We start from the raw sequence: 24,547 nt of genomic DNA, 5'->3' as shown, positions 1-24,547 counted from the left end.
CCAGCAGTAGCCAAAAGAGCCTGGACAATGTCCTAAGGACGGGCAATTCTGGGGCCTGGTAGGTGTGACTGAGACCTCCAACTTTTGAAGGGGAGAGGCTTGGTTTCGGCCAAGGGTTTGGATCACTGTAGATGACCCGTGTCTGACCTGGAACTGACTGCCAGGCCCGCGGGAGCACGAGCTTAACAACCAATAGCTGAAGCCCTTGAAGGCAGCCCGGGGTACCTCAGGACCCATGTTCCTGCTAAGGAAGATGGGCCTGGGTCTAGGAGATACTTCGTTAACCTGAGTGCTCTGTGGTCCAGGAAACAAGGTGGCTGCATCCACACCCTGTGGATGATGGGGTTAACTAACAGGTTCCAGTTCAAATCCCAAATAAGCCACTCACCAGCAGCAACCTCGGGCAAGTGACAACCCTTCCATGCCTCACCTGCCTCATTCCTGCACCAGGCGGTCACAGTGCTGCTGCTGTGACTCAGCAGAAGGGAATGTGGGGCACTTAGCACAAGGCCACGCTTATGGTGATTATACAAAACTGGGCTGCTGACATCATGACTCTCTCTGTAGGGAGAGCAAGGCCCGGTGTGTGCCCCTGCTTTGGATCCTTGCTATCCCAGACACTCTTCTAGAACTTTCCCTTCTCTGGGTCTTCCACATGCTCTAAACTTCTTGATGATTTCTCAGCACAGATCTTCCCGGCGCACATGTGTGTACATGCACGTGTATGTATGTCAGGAAAGGTGTTAGTCACCTTAAACTAAGGTCCCAGGGAAGGAAGAGGAGGGTGGGACTCTAGGGTTCGGCAGGGAGAACAGTGGGGTCTCATGTCCCCCATCTGGGGCCTCTGCTGAATGCTTAAAGTTTCTCCGTTTTGCACTTTGCTGTGTTTGAAGAACCAGGCAACATATTCCTCTCCTTTTCTGAATGGAGTGGGAAAATAAAAAAAGACACAAAATCTGTCCTGGAAACAGCTCACAGATCCATGAGCAGCCCTAGGCAGGAGCAGCCCACTGAGGACAGATGGGGTCATAAGCCCTCGAGGCCGCAGAAGGATGAAGGACAAGCTAACGCCCCTGCCTGGGGCAGGGCCACTGTCTGGTTCAGGACACCCACGCACTATACTGAGTCCTCCCTTCTGCTCATCCTGGGCATGTGGCTGAGGATGTCCTTCCTGGCAGCCTAAGAACCCTCAACACCTCTCAGAAGCAAGTCTGCCTCTGCCTTTCCTTTCTAACACCTCAACAGCCATCTTCCTTTGGAACCCACCTGACTGCTCATCAGACGTCCTGAGGCTTCAAAGGGGTTACAAGGTTGTTGTAAGAGATTGTGTTTTAAGTATTCATTCAAGTGGTATAGGTACAGAATTCATAATTGTGTGTGTGTGTGTGTGTGTGTGTGTGTAAAATGTTCAAGCCCGTCAGTCAGAAAAATGGAAATTAAACTGGATGGTGTGGTCATACAGGCCTGTGATCCCAGCACTTATGAGATATGGACAAGGAAGATTAGAAATACTAGGTCATCCTCAGCTACATAGTATGAAGCTAGCCTGGGCTACAGGTTACACAGCATACAACTTTCTAAATAAATGAATGCATATGTAAGTCCAGCAGAACTGAGTTAAAAGAAAGAAACAAAGGAAACAACCCCAGGGGCCCACATAGAGTGCTTCTGTGTCACAGGGGGCTGCGGAAACGGTTCAGCACTTTGGGGTATAGTTGGGTGCAGCTTCTTATAAAGTCGAATACACAATCCAGTTGTTCTATACCTAGGAACGCATGCTCATGGAGAGTCAGAGGAAGATGTTTCTAAGCAGCCTCAAACTGGTCCCCTCAGCATCCCTCGAGCAGAGTGGGGTGTACTCGGAGAATTAAATATAGAAATCCCACACTACGGTCAGTTGGCACTAGCATGGCACCAGCAGGACATTACGTCACAGAATCCAGAAGCACACGAGCGAAGCAGACGCTGGCACATAGTCTACACAGTATAAATCCAGCTGAGAAGGGAGGTCACGGGGCGGGGCCAGATCATCTTACCCGGCTTTGGGCGCTCCATGGTGCTCTCCTGGCTGGTCAGGCCACCTGAAGAGGAGTCCCCACTAGACATCCCATCGTGGATAAAGTGAGGATCGAATGACAGTAGGGGGTGTGGGGCGGCTGCGTACCTGCAGGGTAGAGAGGGAACAAAGGTGACGCCCTGGAGGGACAGCACCGGATGAGCCCATGACCTGCTGGCCAGTGGCTTTTTAACATCCAGGAGACTCTGCTGTGGACTGGAGCAAGGAGCTGCCGGCAAGGTTATCAGCTATTAACTGAAGCTCAGCAGAGAGGCTTGCCCGCCCGCCCGCCTGCCCGGGACATCTGCCAGGGAGGTGGTGGTGACAGCAAGCGCAGGCAAGGCAGGCTTCTCAAGGAGGGCGGGTACACATCCACTTGGGCGACTGCCCTGCTTGTCCAGGGTTCTGCCTCTTGGCTGTAGAAGGCTTACTTAGCCTTCCTGGGTGTGTTTGCCCCACCCTCACTGCAGGGTCCCTTCTCCCCAAGGGAGCTAGGCAAATCAGGCAGCATTTGGTGGGTACAGCAGACCCAGGCTGGTGTTTTTGGCCCACTCAGGGATAATTAGTTCCTATGCCAGAGCCTCAGTTTCCCTAGCTGTTAGGAGGTGACGAACGGGGAACTGAGATGCTTGGTCCACAGGCTATGACCGTGATCCTCCGCAGTTGGAGGAAGATGCCACAGCAGGCAAGGCCCGTAGGCTGGAGAACAGGCAGATTTGGGCTCAAACCCCTAGCCTTCAGTAGGGCATGGGCTCTGACTGAATTATAATTGTTTTATTTGTTTATTTATTTACTTATTGATCGATTGATTGCTGTTGTTTTGAAGTTAACTAATTCTTTTAAAGATATTTTTATTACACGTATGTATGTGTGTGCACATGTGCCTGTACCACATATGTAGAGGTCAGAGGACACGTCCAGGAATCTGTTCTTTCCTTCTAACATGGGTTCTAGGGTCTGAATTCAGGTTGCCAAGCGTTGGCAGCAGGGGCCTTACCCACAGAGATCTCGCTGGCCCCGCCCTTTTGCTTCCATATTGTTTTGAGACAGCATCTCATATAGCCTACACTGGCTGGGAACTGGCTATGTTGCAAAAGATTACCTTGAATGCCCACTCTTCCTGCCTCCCACTTTCCCTGATGCTGAGATTGGCAGTGAGTACCAGGAGACCACACTGGGCTGAGCTGTGTCTTTGTGTCTGAAGATCACTGCCAAGGCTGGGGAGTGGAGAAACAGCAGAGAGGCCCACTGACACTGCACGCTATAGGAAAGGGATGCAGTTCTAGGGAGGTGGTGGTGGAGGGTGGGGCGTTCTCTCACTCTGGGGGCTCTGACAGATATTTCTTGTTTGGGCTTGAATCTGGAATGACCCCATCACTCCTGGAGTCCATGTTTTAGTAGTTTGATCCCCAGTTGATGTTTCTATTCTGGAAGGCTACAGGAGTGTAGGGAGATGAGGTCTATCCTGAAGAAGTAGGTTGCTCCTGGGCTCACACTGTCCTTGGTTTCTTAGCCGGCTGTGATAGAAACAGTTATCTTCCTTCACACACTCCTACAGGCACACAAGGCCAAGTAGCCACAGCTCGGCTGCCCTTGAAACCAGAAATCAGTTCTCCTACATTGTCTTTGCCAGACACTATGGTTATGGTGACACAAAAGCAAGTTCCCCTCTGGTCAGAACATGGTCCAAGAATGGAGTCCTGTGAGGGAAATCCCGAGCGCTTGTGAGAAAACCCTAAGAAACCAAGACAAGAGTCTTATGACCTCAGCATCTGCAACATCGCGGAACTGTTCTAGGGCTGTGGTCTCCTGCCTTCCTAGGTGCAGCAGATAGGGCGAGTTTATTTCAGGTTGCTCATTACAACTGGCTACTGTTATTTGTATATGTGCCTCTATGGAAACACGTTTTTGCTGTATCTCTTCTCCTTGTGACTGTACACTTTACCACGTAATTCTTCCTAACCCTCACAGTGTAATAAATGTCTGGTGCTCTGAATAGAGTTGACTATTGCAAGAGACCTTGGTGCACCTCATTCAGAACCTCTGTTCTCCTGGGTCCCACTGCCCACACCTCCCTCGTGCCCATCTGTCTCTGGTATATTAGGTATTTGGCACAATTATGGCTGAACGTTTAAGATTATAAAATATTCGTGGCTTCCCATAACGTGGGCCGGATTTCCGGGCCCCTGGGATTGCCTTGATGGTGATAACCAGTTGTCACCAGCGAGCTGAGAGGAACATGATGGGGAGAAATGGCTGCTGGGACAATCTGGGTCCTCTGAAGTCCTTTGTTAACCAAAGGTGCAACTTTGGAGAAGGTAAGAAACTTTGTTATTTTGGGGGACAGGGTTTCATGTAGCCCAGGTTAACTTTGAAATCACTACATAGCTAAGAATTAACTTAACTCCAGATCCTAGTCTCTAGCCTGTGATAGCCCGTTTTAGGAATCTGGGCTCCGTCAAGCTAGGCCAGTGTCCTATCAGCTGAGCTACATCTCCAACCCTCTTTGTTTTCTTTTAGGTTTTGGTGCTAGGACTGAACTGAAATTCTTACACTTGGGCACACACTGTACCAATGAACTATATACCCTTGGACCCCCAAGTATATCTTCGTCAACACAAGTTTCAGGTATTCCAGCATGGGAGGGCCAGACCCCTGTGGCTTCTGGGGAAAAAATGTCAATCTCCTTGCTCCTAAGGAAGGCAAGAAAAGATGGACCCTGTGGGAAATAGCACTTGCTGCCATCTCTGATGACCTGAGTCTAATCCCTGGGGTCCACAAGGTAGGAGGAAAGAGCCACATCCTGCAAGTTGCCTTCTGATCTTCACATGTGTGCCACGAAGCACACATGCCTATGGTCACACACACACACACACACACACACACACACACACACACACACACACTCACACACATACGTACACTCTATTTTAAAAAAGACAGTGTGGTGGTTTGGTTGAGACAGTCTTGGGCATTTGAATACTTGGTCTCCAGCGGGTGTCGCTGCTTCTGCAGGCTTAGGAAGTGTGGCGTTGTTGGAGGAGGAAGTGTAGCACCAGAGATGGGCTTTGAGAGTGCAAAGGCTAGAGCCGCTCTGAGTTTATTCTGCTTTATGCTTGCTGTTCCAGATGTGAGCCTTAACCTGCTCTCCTGGCTCCCGTGTCTGCCACTTGCTGCACCACCACGGCCTCTAGCCCTCTGGAATCATAAGCCAAATGAAGCCTATCTTCTGTAAGTGGCCTTGGCAATGTTGTTATGGAAAAGCACTAAAACAGGTGGGCCTCTCATGTCCTTGGGTCTGGCATGGCCTGGTGTTAGACAGAATCCTGCCTTCTTGCCATCAGCCTGAAGGTGAGGCCATGGCTGAGGGGACTGCAGATGGAGCTCCTGAGGAGTGCTTCCTGAGTTTACCCTTTCTCGGTTGCCTCTGCTGTGTAGAACCCGTTTCTGTGGCTTTTGCATCTACTTTTGGTGTCTCTGGTCAAGTGACCTGATAATACAGGTCTTGGATGCTGTGGTGGTTTGAATATGTTTGGCCCATAGGGAGTGGCCTTGTTGAAGGAGGTGTGTCAGTGTGGGGGTGGGCTTTGAGACCCTCCTCCTAGCCATGTGCAAGCCAGTCTTTTCCTGCTTCCTTTGGGTGAAGATGTAGAACTCTCAGCTCCTCCAGCACCACGCCTGTCTGGACACTGCGATGCTTCCCACCATGATGATAACGGACTGAACCTCAGAACCACTAAGCCAGCCCCAATTACATGTTGTCCTTTGTAAGAGTTGCCTTGGTCATGGTGTCTCTTTACATCAATGGAGACCTTAACTAAGACAGACACCAAGGGAGTGCTGGGCCTCTGACCAATGGCGAAGCTCCTCTACTCTCTGGCCTTCACCTTGAGAGAGGTCACAGGAAGGAGAGATGAGCTAAGACCCTCAATGCACTAGAATCGCTGTCAGCTTGAAGACACCCTGGAGCTGGGCCTATGGAGACCTGCTCTAACTGCTAATTCAAGCTCCTGATAGACACTGGGCTTCCTGAAAACTCAACTCCATGCCCCTGTCAAGAAAAGACAGACTATGTCCTTCCTACAACCCTGCCTCAGCCTTAAGGTTCTCCCTAAGGAGATTGAGACACAGCACCAGAGGATCCAAGGTTCCATTCTTTTGTGGTTTTGTCTATTTGTGAGGCAGGGTTTCTCTGTGTAGCCCAGGCTGTCCTGGAACTCACTCTGTAGACCAGGCCGGCCTCCAAGTCAGAGAGAGATCTGCCTGCCTCTGCCTCCATAGTGCTGTGACTAAAGGTGTGTGACACCTCAGCCCAGCTTAAGAGTTCATTCTTCCGTCTGTCTGAGGGCCCACTTTGTGGTGGTATAAGGGGCTTTACCAAAGCAGCCTCCACTCCAACCAGCCTTGACCTCGCTGGTTCCTCATGGCCAACTGCCTAGGGAAACGTGCTTTACCATGGCTGGACACAGGTCAGTGTCAAGCCCCGAGCCCGGGTGGGAACTGGTGGTGGAGGCTGGACCAGCCGGGACAGAACAGGGAGCAGATGGGTACTGTGAGCCATCTCTCTAGCCCCTAAAGATTGATTGTTTGTTTTTAATGTATGTGTGTAAGTGCTTTGCCTGAATGTATGTATGTGACCCATTTGAGGTCAGTGCCTGTGGAGGCCAGAAGAGGGTGGTGGATCCCCTGGAACTGGAGTCGCAGATGGTTGGCAGCCACTGCGTGCCTGTGTGGAACTGAGCCACGGTTCTCTCTGCCCCAAGTGTGTTCGTCTGTTGGTTCTTTCTTCTATTCTCCTTCTCTTCCTTTCTACTACTACTGTTTTTTTAGATAGAGAGAGGAACTTAGTATGTAGCTGTGGCTGGCCTGGGACTTGCAATGTAAGGTTCTATTTTAAAAACAAAGACTAGCTCTTGCTCTGCCCCCTTACCCCTTCCCTTCCCATCTCTCCCCATTCCTTTTCCCCCTTTCTCCACGTGCTCATGGCTGGCTTCTCTCCTCTATGACTCTACTCTCTGCCTCTACTACCCTCTCAACTCCCCTCTCCCTATGCCCTGAATAAACTCTATTCTATACTAAAAACAAAACAACAAACAAAGAAACACCCCTAGTAGCTGGGTGGTGGTGCACAACTATAAACCCAGCACTTGGGAGGCAGAGGCTCTCTGAGTTTGAGGCCAACCATGTCTACAAAAAAAAAGGACAGCCAGATATACACAGAGAAACCCTGTCTTTACAAAACAAAACCAACCAACCAACCAACCAAACAAACAAACAAACAAACAAATGAACTGTTCTAAAAAAAATTAATGTTTTCAGGGTTGCGGTGTAGTTCAGTAGGCATGGTGCTTGCTAGAACACACAAAGCCTTGGACTTGATCCCCAGTGCCACATACGCCTGTGTGACATGAGGCAGGAGCTCAGGACTGTCTTTGGCTATGTGATGGGTTCAAAGCCAGCCTGGGTTCCCTGAAGTCCTGCGATGAGGGGGTGGGGACATGGAGATGAATGAGAAGGTAAGAAGAGCTGAGCACTGGCTGGTTTGTCCGCGTCTCACCACAAACAAGCCGTCCTTACCAGGACTGACCACACCAACTTAACACTAGGCCAGAGGAACCCTTCTCCCCTAAAGCTGCTTCCTGTCAGCTGTTTGCTCACAGAACACTAAAAGGGACAGAGTGACAGTTAAATCTGGGTGGCTGTGGGTCTGAGTGTGCTGGGAACACCTGGACAAGCTCAAGGTCAGAGAGAGATGGAAACGCAGAGCCATGAATTACAAAGGCCAGGCCTAAGGTACTGGAACCCTGAGAAGTGAGGTGTGGGCTTGGAAGAGCTAGAATCACAGGAGAAGTCCCAGGGGTGCTGACCCCCACCCCCAACCATGAGCGTGACTGTGGGCAGTGTCTCCATGCACATGGTGATGATCTGGGCCAGCCCCGGCTAGTGGCAGGTTTGACTCCTGTCCAGACTGCTTCCTGGCACAGACATGTTAGCCAAGGGGATTCACTTTGCTGGGTCCCAGCTTTACTTCTGCTAAATGGGGGCAATTTATATCAATTTATATCATGAAGCTGCCGGGAGGACTCCCTAATCAGGCGTCACAGACCAGAGAAAGAAAGACGCAGACAGATGTGTCCAGCCCTCCATTATGCTTTTCCTTAAGTAGCAAACTCAATGCAGAAGAGAAAGATTGGCTCTCCAATAAACTGCTGGAGCAATCAGTATTCTTGGGAAAAAAGGAATCTTGACCAATAGCCCAAACCAAAGACACTGAGTGCAGTGGCATCCACACAGGTTTTTTTTTTTGGTGAGGCTGAGGCAGGAGGATCTCATTATAAAGTTCTGCCTGGGATGCAGATGAGCAACTTAATGAAACACTGTATCAAAATAAAAAAAGTTAAGGCTAGAGATGCAGCTCATCAGCTCATCTAGCCCCTGCCTAGAATCCCCCAGTGAGGGGCTGGGGGCGTGGCTCAGTGGTAGAGCCCCTGCCTAGAATCCCCCAGTGAGGGGCTGGGGGCGTGGCTCAGTGGTAGAGCCTCTGCCTAGAATCCCCCAGTGAGGGGCTGGGGGCGTGGCTCAGTGGTAGAGCCCCTGCCTAGAATCCCCCAGTGAGGGGCTGGGGGCGTGGCTCAGTGGTAGAGCCCCTGACTATAATCCCCCAGTGAGGGCTGGGGGCGTGGCTCAGTGGTAGAGCCCCTGCCTAGAATCCCCCAGTGAGGGGCTGGGGGTGTGGCTCAGTGGGAGAGCCCCTGCCTAGAATCCCCCAGTGAGTGGCTGGGGGCGTGGCTCAGTGGTAGAGCCCCTGACTATAATCCCCCAGTGAGGGGCTGGGGGCGTGGCTCAGTGGTAGAGCCCCTGACTATAATCCCCCAGTGAGTGGCTGGGGGCATGGCTCAGTGGTAGAGCCCCTGACTATAATCCCCCAGTGAGTGGCTGGGGGCGTGGCTCAGTGGTAGAGCCCCTGACTATAATCCCCCACTCAGGGTCTGGGCGTGGCTCAATGTTAGAGCACTTGTGTAACATTAGAGAGGTGTTGGCTCAATTTCCACTATGAAGGGGAGATGGGCAAGAAAATCGAGGACTCAGGATGCCTACCAGTAAAATGTTTGATTTATATTAGGAGGAAGAGTGATAGTTTAGAGACCAAAAAACCGTTTATTTTGAGAAAGACCCTATGAAGAAGATGAAAAGAAAAACTGATAGCCGTTCATACAAAGGGTCCTCGAACACTGCAGAGCACCGAGTGAGGTAGAAACGGGGCAGAACACAGACACTTCACTGCAGAGAATATGTAGCTGGCAGATCAGCACACAAGATGCTCAGCACGGTTGGCCCTCAGAGCAATGCAAATTACGGCGACAATGAGACAGCACCATGTGCCTGTCAGAACAGCGAAAACGAGAAAGAACGGTGACAATGCCACATGGCAGTGAGACCGCGGAGAGACTGGATCACACATATGCTGCGGGTGGGAACGAGAAACGGACTTACCACATGGCAAGCAACTGTGCTGGGCACCAGTCCCAGGCTGATGGAAACTTCCTTCAGTGTGGAAATGTGTACGCTCGAACATACATGTTACATATTCACTGCCTGAATATTTGTAATGGCCCAAACCCAGAAACTCCCCCATGGATTTTGATTTGGGTAGATGGTTAACCAATTTTATCAATCAGCCTCATTTTCTCTTAAAAAAAAAAGAAAAACGACCCAAACCCCCCCCCCCAACAACAACAACAACAAAACCCCTTAAACTTTATTTTCTGAGTGAGTGTTTATATCACATATGTGCCTGGTGCTTGTGGAGGTCAGAGGTCAGAGGTCAGAGGAGGGATCAGATCCCCTGGATCCGGAGCTGCCGTGTGGGTGCAAGGAACTGAGTCTGGGTTCTTCTCAAGAGCAGCCAGTGCCTGAACTGTTTGTTCCTTTACTTTTATTTTTGGGATGTGGTCTTTACTAAGTTGTCCAGGCTGGCCTTGAACTCACTCCGTATTCCAGGCTAGCTGTGACCTTCTGACCTTCCTGCTTTTGCGTCTAAGGCCTTTTTTTTTTTTTTCCCTTTCCTTTTCCCCCCTCACAGTGTGGAGTGGCTGGGACTGGAGACATCTAGTAGCAGCCGGTTGCTGCCAATTGCAGTCTCGGTCCTCACTGAGGCTCAGGTGTCGTCCCAGCAAGCTACACAATCTGGAATCTTCTTTGCCTCTCTTTCATCCTGCCCCTTTGCTCATTCAGGCTCCTTCCTCTCTGTGACAAACTCCCATCAATGTCCCTGGTTCAAATGCCCCCTTCCTGGCACGGTTCTCCTGAACCGTGTTCCCCCCTCCTCTGTTCAGCCATGTGGCTCGTGGGATCTCTCTCTAGCACGAGCAAGGGGGAAGGGGTGGGAAACAGGAACCCTGGCAACCGAGCAGGCCAGACGTACTGAGAGGGACATCACCCACCAGAAGCCCTGGGGACTGTGTTCTAACGAGGGCTGAACACCGGCCTCTAAAAGATAAAACAAAGGGTTCCTCTCCCTGTGACTTCCTAACAGAGGCTTAGCACCCAACATGGTGTACAGTGGGGCTCTCAGGGTACTGTCTACCAGGGAGGACAGAAACGCAGGCTTAGGTCCAGGAGTGTGTACTCGGATCAGTGAGAACCTCAGGTCTGTTGGTCTGGTCCCTTGGCTAGAGGCAAGTGGTTTTGTTCCTTTCTGCCGTCACTTACAGACCGAGAATTTGCCTTTTGTAGCCCCAGTGCCCTGTGATGGAGACATGGACCACGGTGAGCTGCCAATCTTGGAGCAAACTCACACCCTCCTCATCTGTGCATATGGTGTGCGCTATGCCCGGGTGGCCTCTGCCTGTCGATGTCCTCTGACTCCTCTTTCCCTCTACTTTCTCTTGTTCATCTCTTCACTGGGCTGAGAGAGTGGAGGTTGTTCCTTGGGGCAGGCTTCCAGCGTAGCTCTGGTCAGGAGGCTGGCCTCTCCTGAGGGTTTTCCAGCAAGGAAAAGGCTGGAGCACACAAACAAAGTATCTAGAAAAGGAGGTGGCTGGTGGGCTGCTGTGTAGCGTTCACAGACTGGTATTCCAGGGCCCTTGGTCAGGGATGGCAAGGGGCAGATCTGAGTACCAGCCATGCCGGGGGAGGCATGGGACACAGAGTCTGGGAGGCTGAGCAGACTGAGCGGGGGTTGGGGGGGATATTCAGGATGAGGCTCACAGCTTTGCCTGGAGGACAGGGATGGGTGGGACTGCCACATACAAAGGGACGCAAGAGGACCCGAGATGCCTGGTCCTGGAATCATATACCATGGATGCACACTGTCCAGTCTGGATTTGTTCCAAAGGTGCTGGAGAGCCATGGAGATTTGGGGAAGATGGCTTATGCTCCAGGGTGGAGTTGGCTCTTCGGGGGAGGGATGACCTGGATAACACTGGTGGCCTGGTTTTGGTGTGTGGGAAAGCGACAAATGGGATGCTGGGGAGAGGATGGCTTTGCTCAAAAAACAAAACAAAAACAAAGCACCCAAAAACAACCAACCATCCAAACAAACAAAAACAAGAGGCAACGACAGGCTCTGCCAGATCAGCTTAGCTCTGATTTTGTTGTCCTGTTTCTTTGTTCTAAATTTTAAGGAGACCCTGCCAACACCCTGGTGGTCATTTTCTGACCTTTTTTGCGGGGGTGGTCCATACACCCCATGACGCGGCGGATGAGATAGTGAGGTGGGCGCCTTTCCTAGGAATAAAAACCTGCAGCAGCAATCACCAGATGACATCATTTCAAAAGCAAGGGGGAAACTCTGACCTTTCAGGAGAAGGCTTGTATCTGGCGTAGGTGGCAGAGCCTGGGGTGGAGAAACTCCCGGAAGGCTGTCGGTAGGGAGGGACTCTGTCGGCCCCTGCTGGTGACGCTGCAAAAGGGGTTTCTGGGAAGCTGACAGGCCTGGAAAGACACAGGAGTGGGGGACAGAGGCTGGGTAAGAAGGCATCCCTGGATGAGGAGGAGAAAGAGAAAGAGGAGGGGGAGTGGGAGGAGGAGAAGGAAGAGAAGGAGGAGGCATACAACACATCTGCCCCTCAAATACAGCCAAATCTGGCAGCTATCCACCCCTTGGGTCTGCATGCAAGGAAGAGGGAAAACAGGAGAGCCCCCCTCCCTCCTCTGTGCTCCACATTCAAATTTCCAGTTAGGACAGGGTCCCTTGGGGACAATACTCTGCCCTTTCCCAGGGAAATTTAAATATCTGTATATTTTTCTTAATAAAAAAAATTTTAGATACATTTACTTTTATTTGTGTACGAATATTTTGCCTGCATGTATGTATGTATACCACATGGGTGCCTGATGCCTGCGGAGGGCATCAGATCCCCTGGAACTGGTGTTATAATGGTTTCGAGACACCATGTGGGTGCTGGGAGCTGAGCCCAGACTCTTGGCAAGAACAAGTGTTTTTAAGCATGGAGTCATCTTTCCAGCTCCCTTATTTATTTTTGAGACGGAGTCTCACTATGTAGCTTTAGCTGGGAACCCACTACCTAGACAAGGCTGGCATTGGACTCACTGAGATCCGTAGCTTGGCTTTTGTTACTTTGTGGGTTATTCTTTCTCCCACCCTTTTAACCCCCTAACACAGGAAAGAGAAATGGATAAAGAAGAAAGTAAAGAGATCCCTTAATAAAGTCGGGGGTCAGAAAGGGGTGGTCCTTAGACTACTTCCTGTTGATTATAGCCAACTTTGATCTTCACCATCAGGATATCTAATTTCTTTTTTTTTTTTTTTTTGTTGTTTCTTCTTTGCACACAACCACCTAACAAACTGCGGCCAACAACTACTCAGGGGGCCTGTATACCCCTGAAAAGTTCCCAGAATTCCAAACAGCACACAGCGGCAGAGACTGCTGCTGGCAAAATCGCATCCTTGCTAGAGCATGAGGCAAATCATAGTCAGCTGCTGTGGGCAGGCTGAAGCATCCCCATAACCCACATCTAGGAATAAAATGAAAACACATTCTTAGACTAGACTAGAATGTAATCTAGGCTACTGAGAGGTCTGGAGCAGGAGGCTTTTCAGTTTACGGAGTCTGGGTAACACATGAGATCCTGGTCTACAGAAAGGAGAGTGAGACGAGGAGGAATTCAGTGGTAGAGCATTTGCCCAGCGTGCCAAAGGACTGAGGTTCAATCCTCAGTCTCCATAAACACACACCAGTATACATTAAATACCAGTATCAAATTCCCTGAAGTGACCATCAGCTAAGGACTTGATAGCAGCTATGAGATCCACTTTTGTGGGCTTCTCCCTCCATCTGCTTCCCAAGAGACCAGTCCTACAGATTTTATTATTGACCTTGGGAAAAAAAAACCCATAGAGAGAGCTTTCTGTCCCTGTCCTAGGGCCCTTGGGCCAGCCTAGAAGTGAGGAAAGAAGGGAGAACTGATGGGGAGAACAGATGGAGACAGAGGGATAGGGAAGGAAAATGGCCGGCTGGAGAGATGGCTCAGTGGTTAGAGCACTGACTGCTCTTCCAGAGGTCCTGAGTTCAATTCCCAGCGACCACATGGTGGCTCACAGCCATCTGTAATGGGATCTAATGCCCTCTTCTGGTGTCTGAAGACAGCAACAGTGTACTCATACATAAATCTTTAAAAAAGAAACAAAAAACAAAAACTCCCTGCCCCCCCCCCAAAAAAAACCAACAAAAAAAGAAAAATGACTGAGGGAAAGAGGAAGAGCAACGATGGGAAAGAGCGGGAAGGGTGAGGGCTGGCTGGCTGGCAGACAGGCGGGACACTGGACAGCAGTGGTGTCCTTGGGGTCCTTACCTCTTGCTGTGCAGCGGCTGGGACTCACGGAAGGGTACCCCGGGTGTCTGCTTCGGGAGTCGGCTCAGGGACTGGGCATGGCCCGGTGTGGCGGGGGTGGTCCATTTGGTGGCCGGCAGAGAGTTGTGGGAGGCAGGCCCGCTCCACTGCCAGGGGGCATTGCTGCGGTAGGGGGGTCGGCCCCCGGGGGTGGTGGTTTCCGACTCCATCTTGGGTTCTGAAGTATTCATGTCATAGGTCTCTGGCCACCCCCTGGAAAAACAAGTGTATTACTTCTAAGGCCTGGGCCCGCTAACACACAGGCCTTCTGCTTGAGAGGGACCGGCTGTCTAGCTTACAGTGGGTCAACTCCAAACCGTGATTCATTCTAAAGCCTGACTGGCATCTTTCAAACGAGGGCCTGAAGCTTACTCAGGGCTGTGACTGCTGGACCTGAATCGCTTTTTTTACCCTCCAGGTCTTGGCTTCTCTTTGTCCCCTCCCTTTTCTCTGGCCCAGGCCTCTGGTCAGCCAGTGTTTCCAACAAACCAGCCTCTCCCAACACCCCAAGCAGTACTTTGGGCTGGAAAAGCCAATGCCCTCAAAAATCAAAAGGACAGTCTCTGCCTTGTTCCCTAGAATCCCCAATGCTGTTAGAAGAGAAGCAGGTGACCTACTTTACAAGGTGGTTAAAAAAAAAGAAAGAAAGAAAGAAAGAAAGAAAAGCACACGAAGCCCAGATCCCTGGAAATAGATGGAGGCCCATGTCTGGCTGGCACATGCCCCAGTGCAGAGATCCAGCCTGGGGCACGGGACCCAAGCTGGGCTGGCATCTCTGCTGTCGCTGCCACAGTGTGCCACGCGGCACGGGAGGGATCCAATCCCGAGCTTATAGAATCCCTGAGCTCAGGAAAAAAAAAATCCACCTCTTAGATCACAAGAGATGCTGGGAGGCAGGTCCAGAGGATCTCATTCTGATGTTCCTTTGGCCTGACACCCAGGCATGGCTGCTACTGAGCCACGCCACGGGACCTGAGGACATGTTCCTGTCCCAGGCCCTACTCAGGGTACCTTTCTGCGGTAGTAAAGTAGAGATGATGTTCAGCGTTCCTTATGGCTGTTTTGGGGATCAGGAGCCCCCAGGTACCAGGTAGGGAAAAATAGGGACACAACCCCCTGACAGAGCCACCAGACAGGCCAGGCTGGCAGAGGTGGAGGAAGGCCACATACCCTGAGAACTGCTGTGTGCTCTGAGCCAGGCAGAGCTCACCCCTGGATGCTGTGGCATGAGCATGTGACCCACATCCAACCAATCAGAAACGCCTCTCGCCCTAGACAAAGTGACTAGTGAGGATTGTCACAGGCTGTAAGCAGTTCCTATCAGAGCAGAGAGAGCAACCTGGGAGGCACTTCTGAAATTGCTGGGGTGGGGTGACAGCTTATAGGCATGGGCTCCTGCTGGGCTCCTCCCAGGGACCTAGTGGCGGCTAATGTCATAGCTTGCTGCAGCCAGGTGTGATCTAGGCGCAGCAGTGGATCAAAAGGACCGCTTGTCCCCCCCCCCCCACCCCGCACCCTTTCTCTCTCTGTCCCCACGTGTTCCTGACCGGCCCCACTTTCTGTCCCTCTCCATGCCCCTTCTTAGCCCCCATGGCTCTGCTGCCGCCTGGCTGCCTCTACTACTTCTTCAGGCCCCTAATTTTCTCCCCTTCCCCCCAAATAGTCCTTCTTTATACTAGGTCTGTCACAGGCTTGATTTCTCAGGAGGATGCTTTGGCAGCCCCCCCCCCCCCAGGCATCCCCTTACACCCGCACGCTGCTGTTGCTGCATTATATTTATTATACTTTATGACAGGGGAGTGTGAAGATCTATTTTTGCAGGCGTTGCTATGCTGGGGAGACCCAGTCCAGAGCTGTGTCGCTTGTGCTTGGGAGATTGGCCGAGGGTGACGGCAACTGAGCTCAGGACCTTGGACTCTGGGTCCCCTGGCCTCCACTTCCTGAGTGCTGGGATTGCAGGTGCAGGCCACCACACCTGCTTCCTGCAGTGCTGGGGAACTGAACCGGGGACCTTGTATGTGCCATATAAGCACTCTACCAACTGAGCTGCATCCTCGGCTCCAGTATATGACTTTTCACAGCTTAAGAAACGGAGACTGAGAAGTTCAGAAACTTTCCCATGCCCACACAGCTGCAACGGCTAGAAACTGGGTGGGACTGGTGGCACGTGTCTTTAAATAGTCTATATAGAATTCCAGGCCAGCAAGGCTATATAGTGAGACCTTATCTTCAGGGAAAAAAAACCCAAACCAAATCAAAACCCTAAGCCAACCAACCAAACGAAGCAAGCAATATACATGTCTTACCCAGAAGTCAGCGTTCATGCCCCTCTCCTCCCTTCCTCCAGCTTTCACGCGCTGTTCGCCCCCTCGCCCATGCTCCCCAAGCCTTGGAGAGGAGGCCTGAGCATTCAACAGCCTCCAAAGCTGACAGTGCCACAACCCACAGGCACAAGTAACACTCTGACAGGTACATCAGGTGCCTTTATCAAACAACAGCAGCAGTGTTCTCCAGTGAGGTCTCTGGCCTCAAATCCAATCAAAGCCACAGACTGTCCTGTGCCCACCTCTTCCTGAGATGGGACCTTTCTTCAGTCTCAGGGGCACACCCCCAGACCCTGTGTATTTACTTCCACTCCCACCGCTATCAGCCCCCGGAAACAGGGCTCATCAAAGTGGTTCGCAACCTGAAGCTCCTTTCTCAGGGGTCGCCTAAGACCATCGGAAAACACAGGTATTGCTTTATGATTCACGACAGCAGCAAGCTTACAGTTATGAAGTAGTAACAGAAATAATTTGACGGTGGGGGTGTCACCCCAACATGAGGAGCTGTATTAAAGGGTCACAGCACCAGGAAGGTTGAGAACCACTCTGACTTATCAGGTTCCTTCACCGGGGTCTTGGGTGACTATGACAGGGGAACCCCTTGCAGCCATGTGGAAGCTGCCAATCTTGTCCCATGCCTGGCTCTCAGGGCGATGCTCTCTTACCGCCGGGGAGTGCCGTCTTCAAAAGGTGGGATGATGACCACTTTCACAGTGACGGAGGTGCGCAGCAGGTCGATCATCTGGTCGTGGCTTAGTGTTACCACAGCCACCTTGCAGATCTCTACCAGTCGGCTGCCTTGCCGGAGGCCAGCCTGCCAGGCAAACCCGTAGTCCTCCACTTCGGCCACCGTCCCGTCGTACTTCACATGGAAGCCCAGCTGCCCCAGCCCGTTCCGCCGCAGGGTCATGTCCACAGTCTCGCAGCCGTTGGTCATCACCTGTGGGCGGTGGGTGGGGTGAGTGTCAGGTGTTCGGCTCAGAGGCGGGCTCTGAAGACCCTTGTCCAGTCAGTCCCCTCTGACAGGGACTGGAGAGTCCCACTGGCCTTCCAGGTGCCACCAGGATCCCGGTCTGGGCAGGAAATATGTACATTGCACAGAGAGTACAGCAGCCTGCTTTCTCCTTCACCTCTCAGCCCACTGTAGCTGGCTGGGAGCTGCTGAGCAGGCCTGGACTTTTGGTTGGGGTATTAACCAACTGATTGATTGGTTGATTGATTGATTGATTTTGTGGCACTAGGGATGGGATATAGGATTATGTGTATTCTAAGCACTGAGGCACACCCCAGACCCTCACTGGTGGGTTCTGTGCAAACGCTCTCACTGCTGGACGACATCTTCAACTCCTTACTGGTACTGTCTGTGTGTGTCTATGTGTCCCCAGATGTGTGCATGAACATGTACACAGAAGACACCAAGTGTCCTCTCTGGGTCCCTGATTATTCCCTTGAGGCCGGTCTCGCTCTGAGCCTGGAGTTTGCTGCTATTCAGCTAGGATGGTGGCCAGAGGACCACGCTGATCTGTCTGTTTCTCATGCCCAGTGCTGGAGTGAGAGGTGCACATGGCCAAGCCTGGCTTTTTGTGTTGGATGCTGGAGATGAAAACCTCAGGTCCTCAGACTTACAAGTGTTCCCACCCCACCGAGCCATCTCCCCAGGGCCCCCAGGTTCTCTGTGACTGTTAAATTTGAAGCAGCGTCTCTCACTGAATTGCCCAGGCTGCCCTCAGACTTCTGTTTTTGCTACCTCAGCCTCCCTCACTAAGGTGACCATGCACAAACCTCCCAGCATGCAGCAGAGCAGGTCACACAGGCCTCACTCCTCACTGCTTCCAGCTTTGCTCATGTGTGATGCCTCAGACATAGATACACGCTGACTGGAAGGCCCAGGATCTCAGTCTGCCATTAGTGAATCTTCTTGGGGCGCCAAAAAAACAAAAACAAAAAACAAAAAAAAAACAAAACAAAACGTACCTTTCCTATGCTACCAACTTGCCGGGTAGGACGTGGTCATTGGTGCTTCAGTGACCTGGCCAGAGTGGATGTCACCAAGCCTTCTGCCTTTCCGGTGTGTGCGGATCAGGGGAGGACAGTGAGTGTGCTGAGCTAACCTTTCCCACTCTATTCCCATGAGACAGACTCTCTTCTTAATCCAGGCTAGCTTTCTGAACTAGACTTGCTAACGGCAGCCAGAAACCCCACCCAGCATCCTGTTTCTGGCCCCCACATTGGTGGGGTGCAAGTACGTGCATGGCCACACTTAGCTTTTTGTATGGGTGCTGGGAGAGGTTAAACTTAGGTCCTCAGGCTTCTTTCTGTACTAGTGTTTTTACGGAGCCCTTCCCCCCCAGCCTCACCAACCATTCTGATTGCATTTGAGGTCCGCTCCTCGGGAAGGACCAGTCAGAGGCCTATGGCTTAGGCGGTCATAAGCCTTAGTGGGAAAGTTATTTTGCTAAATGGAATGTAATGTGCCAGTCAAATTGCCTTCTAAATGTTCGTGGCTCTGCCCATAGATTAGTACTGCCTTCTAAATATTCATGGCTCTGCCCATAGATTAGTACTGCCTTCTAAATATTCATGGTTCTGCCCATTAATTAGTACTGCCACCAGCCTTGGTTATAGATGCTTCTTTTTGCAGTGTTTTTCTTGTTCCACTGCTGGGGAAAGCAGTGGTGTTAGCGGCAGGAGACTGGACGGCAGTGCTGGCCACTACGCCGCCTACCCAAGTTTCTATTTATTGACTGTGTTTTACTTTTTAAATGAGCCTACCCCCTCATTCTTCATTAGGATGATCGTTACTGCCCTGGAAAGCCACTTGGGCAGTGCAGACCTCTCACAAGCTTGGGTGCTAGGGGAAGATGCCTGCTTCCATGTGGGTGTGTCGCTGAGGGTGTCATACCTGTGCTCCTTTGTCCCACCCTCAGCTGACCACTGTCCGTGTACCTGTGGACCCACCACATGTAAACTTGTGTTTCAAGGGAACAAGCAACAACAACAACAAATAAAACCTAACACAGTACTGAAAAGAAAGCAACGTGGCAGCAAATGGTTGGAACTTACTGGCAGAGTTTTCAGTTCTAGACAGTGAGACCTCTGGGGACACGTGAACAAAGGCTTGTAGGGAGAAAGGGACTAAGCCCTGGGGCAACCAAAGAGAGTTTCAGTAAGGGATAGGCCCTGAGGCTGGACACCTGCCTAGCACATTCAAGAAACAGCAGGTCTGTGCGTGAGAAGCAGGGCGCAGTGGGAAAAGGCTCCTAGAGGGATGAGCGGGAAAGAACGGGGAAAGGGAAGAGTGCAAGGCTCCTCTGCCTCACTTAGGGTGAGATAAGGGTTCGGAACACAGAGCCAAGGTGATCAGATCCCCGTGGTGCTGAGAACAGATCACAGTGGAACAAAGGTGGAGGCAAAGAAGGGGGGATGGAGGAAGGGAGGGAGAGAATGTGTGTGTGTGTGTGTGTGTGTGTGTGTGTGTGTGTACCAGGCACACATACATGGGTAGGCTCCTGCAGTAATTTGGGAGAGGCTAGGCATGGTGGAACAGGCCTGCGATCTCAGCATTCCTGAGACCGAGGTAGAAAAACACGGCTTGAAGCTAGCTCGGGCTACTTAATGAGAGCAAGTCTTATCTCTCCCCATATCTAGAGCCGGGCAGCTTGTGCTACGGGGTAGGCAGGGGAGTGGGGGAAGCAGCTGCAGGCTGCCAGAAGGTGGCGTAGACAGATGGGGTGTGGATGTGAGAACAAGGGGGTCCCTGGCCGACCTCCACAGCGTAAGGGACTTGACCTTAACTGAAACAGGAAGCATGGGAGCATGGGAGAAGCCACACTTGCAGTGACTGTGTGGTTTCCGGGGTCACTTGGGCAGCCCTGGGAAGATGTTGAGGAAGCAGCTGGAGGCCAGTCTTACGTTCTGATCTAGAATGTTGTGAGTCAGAACTTGGGATGAGAGGACAATTATTGATCTGCATTTATTGTATGCCTACTGTATGCCTTCCTAAAGTTAAGTTTGAGATCTGAAGGGATCAAACAGATGTAGACAGATGGGGTTCAAATCTTACCTTTCCTCACCCGAGTATCGACCAGGCCCAAGCCTGCTCAGCTTCCCAGCTCATACTCCATCAGGAATGTTTGGACCGGTAGTGCACAAGCTACAGTGTTTTCACAAAGACGTATGGATTGTGAAGTCAGAGGAGCTGAGATTGGAGTTTAGCCAATCTCACCTGCACTTAACAGAGAGTGATGCTACTGGGTAAGGTCTCGGCCAACCGAGACAAGGAAGCCTGCATAGGCAATGTAAGATTCTCCTACCTTCCTTTCTACCTATCTACCTTCCTACCTTCCTTCCTTAAGTACCAGAGACAGAACTGAGGCCCTCAAGTGTGCTAGGCAAGGGCTCCACCACTGAGCTCTGGCCCCAGCGCTGACATAGGATGATTACTGTTTCTTTTTTCCCGTAGAGGAAACTGAGTCACTATGATGTTTAATGTTGGTTGCCAACTTGACTGGGAGAAGGGCTCTGGGCTTACCTTTGGGGATGACTGTGATTCTGATAACTAAGATGGGAAGATCTGCCTACAGTGGGTGACATCATTCCCTAGGTTTTGACTTTTCCAAATGGAGGTGAGCTAAGTACTGGCAAGGGTGCATCTGACCCTCCCTGCCTTGTGGTGCTGGAGATGAAACCCAGGGTCTTAAACATGCCAGGCAAGTAAGGACTCTAATACCAAGCTATATCCTGACTCGAGGATTAACTTTTTTGTTTTGTTTTGAGACAGGATCTTTGCACATAGCTCTAGGTGTCCTGGAGCCCACCGTATGACCAGGCTGGCTTTGAACTCACAGAGTTGTCATCCCCGGCTAGTGCTGGAATCAAAGGTGTGAAACACCCAAGCCTGGTGAGAATACAATTTTCATCGTAGATTATGTCCTTTTCTTTTAATACAGAAAGTCAAACCATTCATGGTTATTGTGACTACTAGTATGAAACTGAATCCAGCCACACAATTTAAGTCTGTTTCTTTCATTGTACTTTCTCATTATGTATTATGTTTTATGTTCCTTGCCCCTCCTCTATACTTTAATGGTCTAGACTGGGCTAGCCAACCTCTTGGTATCTGACATGGTGGTGTGGTCTACAAATGTGCTGGGCCATCTTCATGGCTATCCTGGGTTATCTGGGGCTCAAGGCCACAGGTTAGACTAACCTGGTCTAGAACCTTTAAGATAATTTTCACTTTTGTAAACGTGCGTGTCTATGGGCCGTGTGGGAACTTGGCACTCATGGAGGCCAGAGATGTTGGAACCCTCTGAAGTTGGAGTTACAGGCAGCTGTGAGCTGCCCAACATGGATGATTGGAATTGAGCCCAAGTCTCAAGAGCAGCATAAAGTCTCGACCTCTGAGCCATCTCTCTGTCCTCCAGGAACCTTCTATTTCATTCTCCCAGAGAAAAGCTCTCAGTTTTGGTACTGGGGATTGAACCACGGGCCTGTCAAATGCTCTACCACTGAGCTTATTCCTCTGGTACGTTTAGACCTGCATGTTCTGTCCTCTGAGGTTAAGGAATGGCACCTACACACTCCTGGCCACATCTTCAGAGCACTATGGGCTGAAGGATCCACCAGACTCTGGGTGTGTGTGTGTGTGTGTGTGTGTGTGTGTGAGAGAGAGAGAGAGAGAGAGAGACAGAGACAGACAGAGACAGAGAGACAGAGAGCGGTTGTTCTGATTCTAGGGTATGTTATGCCTGACTGCCTGGGCCAGTGAAGGTACTATGATACTTCTGGAGCCTTCTGCCAAACATGTAAGACACCCACTGCTGGGCCCTCTTTCTTACCTTTAGCCTCTGGACAATGTCCCTGATGTCCTCCACAGAACCTTCTGCAGCCTGTAGAAAGATGTGGTCCCCTCGGCCATAGAAGATTTTGATTGTGGAGGAGTCTGGGGTCCAGCCAATGACGTCCCCACAGTAGCAGTTGAATACCACCTCCTTGGTGCGCAGGTCCAGGAGCACTACGAACTCGTTGGAAATCCCCAGAATGCAGTCGATCTCCGAGCCCTGGGCATAGTCCTGAGCTGCCACCCGCCAGGCAATGGCCCCAGCGCTGTGCTGCTCTGCACCTGCTCTGGCCTTTGTCTTCTCCTTCTTCTTGGAGGTCAGGGAGATGAGGTTGAACTTGCCGGAGGAGTCAATGGGGGTGTTGGAGACACAGTTTTCAGCTAGGTCCTTCAGGTATTCCTGACGAGTCCTGGTGGCCATCGTATGGAATTTGTCGGATTTGTGAGCAGCGTTCTCAGCATTAATTACCTTGGCTAGCAAAAAGTCTCTGAAGACGTCAGACTTGCGGAATGTGGTTCCGTTAGGGATCGGGGGGCCAAAAGGAGGAGCGTCTTTGGATCGGGTCACAGCCATGCTGAGGAGGGAGAAGTCATTTAGAAGAGGAAAAAAAAAATGCAACTCCTTAAAACTGATAGGATATATACTTGCAACAACAGCACTTGGGAGGAGGACGAAGGATCAGGAGTTCAAGGTCAGGGTGAGGGCAAGCCAGGTGTGGCCAGCCTAGTCTACAGAGTGAATTCCAGGACAGCCAGGGCTACACAGGGAAACCCTGTTTCGATTCCCCCACCCCACAAGAAAAGAGAAACAAAGATCTTCTTGTCTGCTGCCTGTCCACCAAGCTGGAAATGGAACTGTGGAGCTGGGCAAGTGTTCTGCTACTGAGTCATTCCCCAGCCCTGGGGTTTCCCTTTTATGAATGGAAGCATATATCTAACCAATGAACTGCTAGTTAATTAGACTGGAAAATTAAAGGACATGTTTTAGAGTATATATATAACATTATAACACACACACACACACACACACACACACACACACACACACACACACACACAGTGCTGAGGATCAGACCCGGGGCTTACACATGCTGAACAAGTGATTTACCACAGAGCTACATCTTCAGCCATCTTTGGTTTTCCTAGACTGTCTCATTGTGAAGCCCAGATGACCCTGAACTTGAGACACCCCGTCTCAGCTCCCTGAGTGCTGGGGTCGCAGCTGCAGCTCCTGGCTTCAGATTTCCCTCACTCTTGTTTTACATAAACTATGTGTCAGATCACAGTGGCTGACGTCTTTAGAATGGGGGCTCCAACTGTGCAAGTACGGGAGGGATGGGGGGACCTGCACTTCTATACCCCCCGAGCTGCAATGGCATGAATAGGCCCCAGGGAGAGCCCACTGCTCCTAAGAGGGTGAGGGAAATCTGGGACCGGCTTGGACACAAGCTGACTCTACAGAAAAGGTCTTAACCTGTGGGCTGAGCAACTCTTTTACATAACCCCGCATATCAGGTATTTATGTTATAATTCAGAAAAGTAGCAAAATTACAGTAATGAAGTAGCAATGAGATACTTTTATGGTTGGGGGCCACCACGGCATAAGGAGCTGTATTAACGGGGCACAGCGTTAGGAAGGCTGAGGGCTGCTGGTCTGCCGCAGAGGTCAGAGCTGCAGTTCCTGTGCACCGTCAGTGCCGGGCCAGCTGGCTGGCTGTGGAACACGTGTGTGTGCAGTACTTACTTGATGCTAATATACTCTGCGAATCATATCAGCAAAGATTTTGAAAATTCGGAGGTAGTGTGGTGGCACATGCCTATAATCCAAAAACTCAGGAGGATCAGAAATTCAAGGTCATCCTTAGCTACATGGCATGTTGGAGACCAACCTGGGGTTCATGAGACCCTTTCTCAAAAGAACAGAATAAATAAACAGACTATAGATTATAGACACACACACACACACACACACACACACTCACACACATATAGACAATGCCCTATGCAATCCAAATACCTGCAGGCATTGGCTGACTACTACGGCACTGTCCCACATCTGGGCAGGGGACGGTGTAACACTTGCCCATCTGTTTGACAGGGGCTTCCTGGACTCTCTTCTCAGCTTTGTGGATACGGCAATTCCGGTCTCTCCACAACTGCTGACTGAGCTTACAAATGAGCAGACACTGACAAAGGCCAGAGTGCTGGGTCAGGGCAGGACAGAAGCTCCTGCTTTGGACAGCAGTGTCTGGGGGTGGGGCTGAGAGAGTGACAGCGAAGACCCCAGACTGGGGGGGGGCAGCACAGCAGACAGAAGGAACAGCATGTGGGGCAGCCCAAGTGGGAAAGAGTTCATGTGGAAGGAGGCAAGCCCAGGGGCAGAGCTCAGGTGACAGGGACATGCCGCACATGGCCCTGGAGATGTCTCACACTTCCCATCTGCCATGGTCTGGGAGGAAGGCCTCTGTA

General features: G+C 51.1%; 1 protein-coding gene across 2 annotated transcripts in view; it reads right to left on the bottom strand.

Annotated features, from left to right (window-relative positions):
* Nucleotides 1-24,547, bottom strand: part of SIPA1L3 (signal induced proliferation associated 1 like 3) — a 121,552-nt gene that overhangs the window by 32,828 nt on the left and 64,177 nt on the right. For both annotated transcript variants that reach the window (XM_080908284.1, XM_080908285.1), the window contains exons 9-13: nucleotides 22,077-22,653; nucleotides 16,902-17,176; nucleotides 13,874-14,125; nucleotides 11,855-11,992; nucleotides 2,037-2,164 (exon numbers count right to left, since the gene is read on the bottom strand). In XM_080908284.1, the coding sequence (XP_080764410.1) occupies nucleotides 2,037-2,164; nucleotides 11,855-11,992; nucleotides 13,874-14,125; nucleotides 16,902-17,176; nucleotides 22,077-22,653 (1,370 nt within the window). The remainder of the gene's footprint in view (nucleotides 1-2,036; nucleotides 2,165-11,854; nucleotides 11,993-13,873; nucleotides 14,126-16,901; nucleotides 17,177-22,076; nucleotides 22,654-24,547) is intronic.

The sequence above is a fragment of the Micromys minutus genome (genome assembly GCF_963924665.1).
Source record: "Micromys minutus genome assembly, chromosome: 32".
Classification (NCBI taxonomy): Eukaryota; Metazoa; Chordata; class Mammalia; order Rodentia; family Muridae; genus Micromys; species Micromys minutus.
The sequence above is the reverse complement of the archived record's forward strand: the minus strand, read 5'-3'. Positions and strand labels throughout refer to the sequence as shown.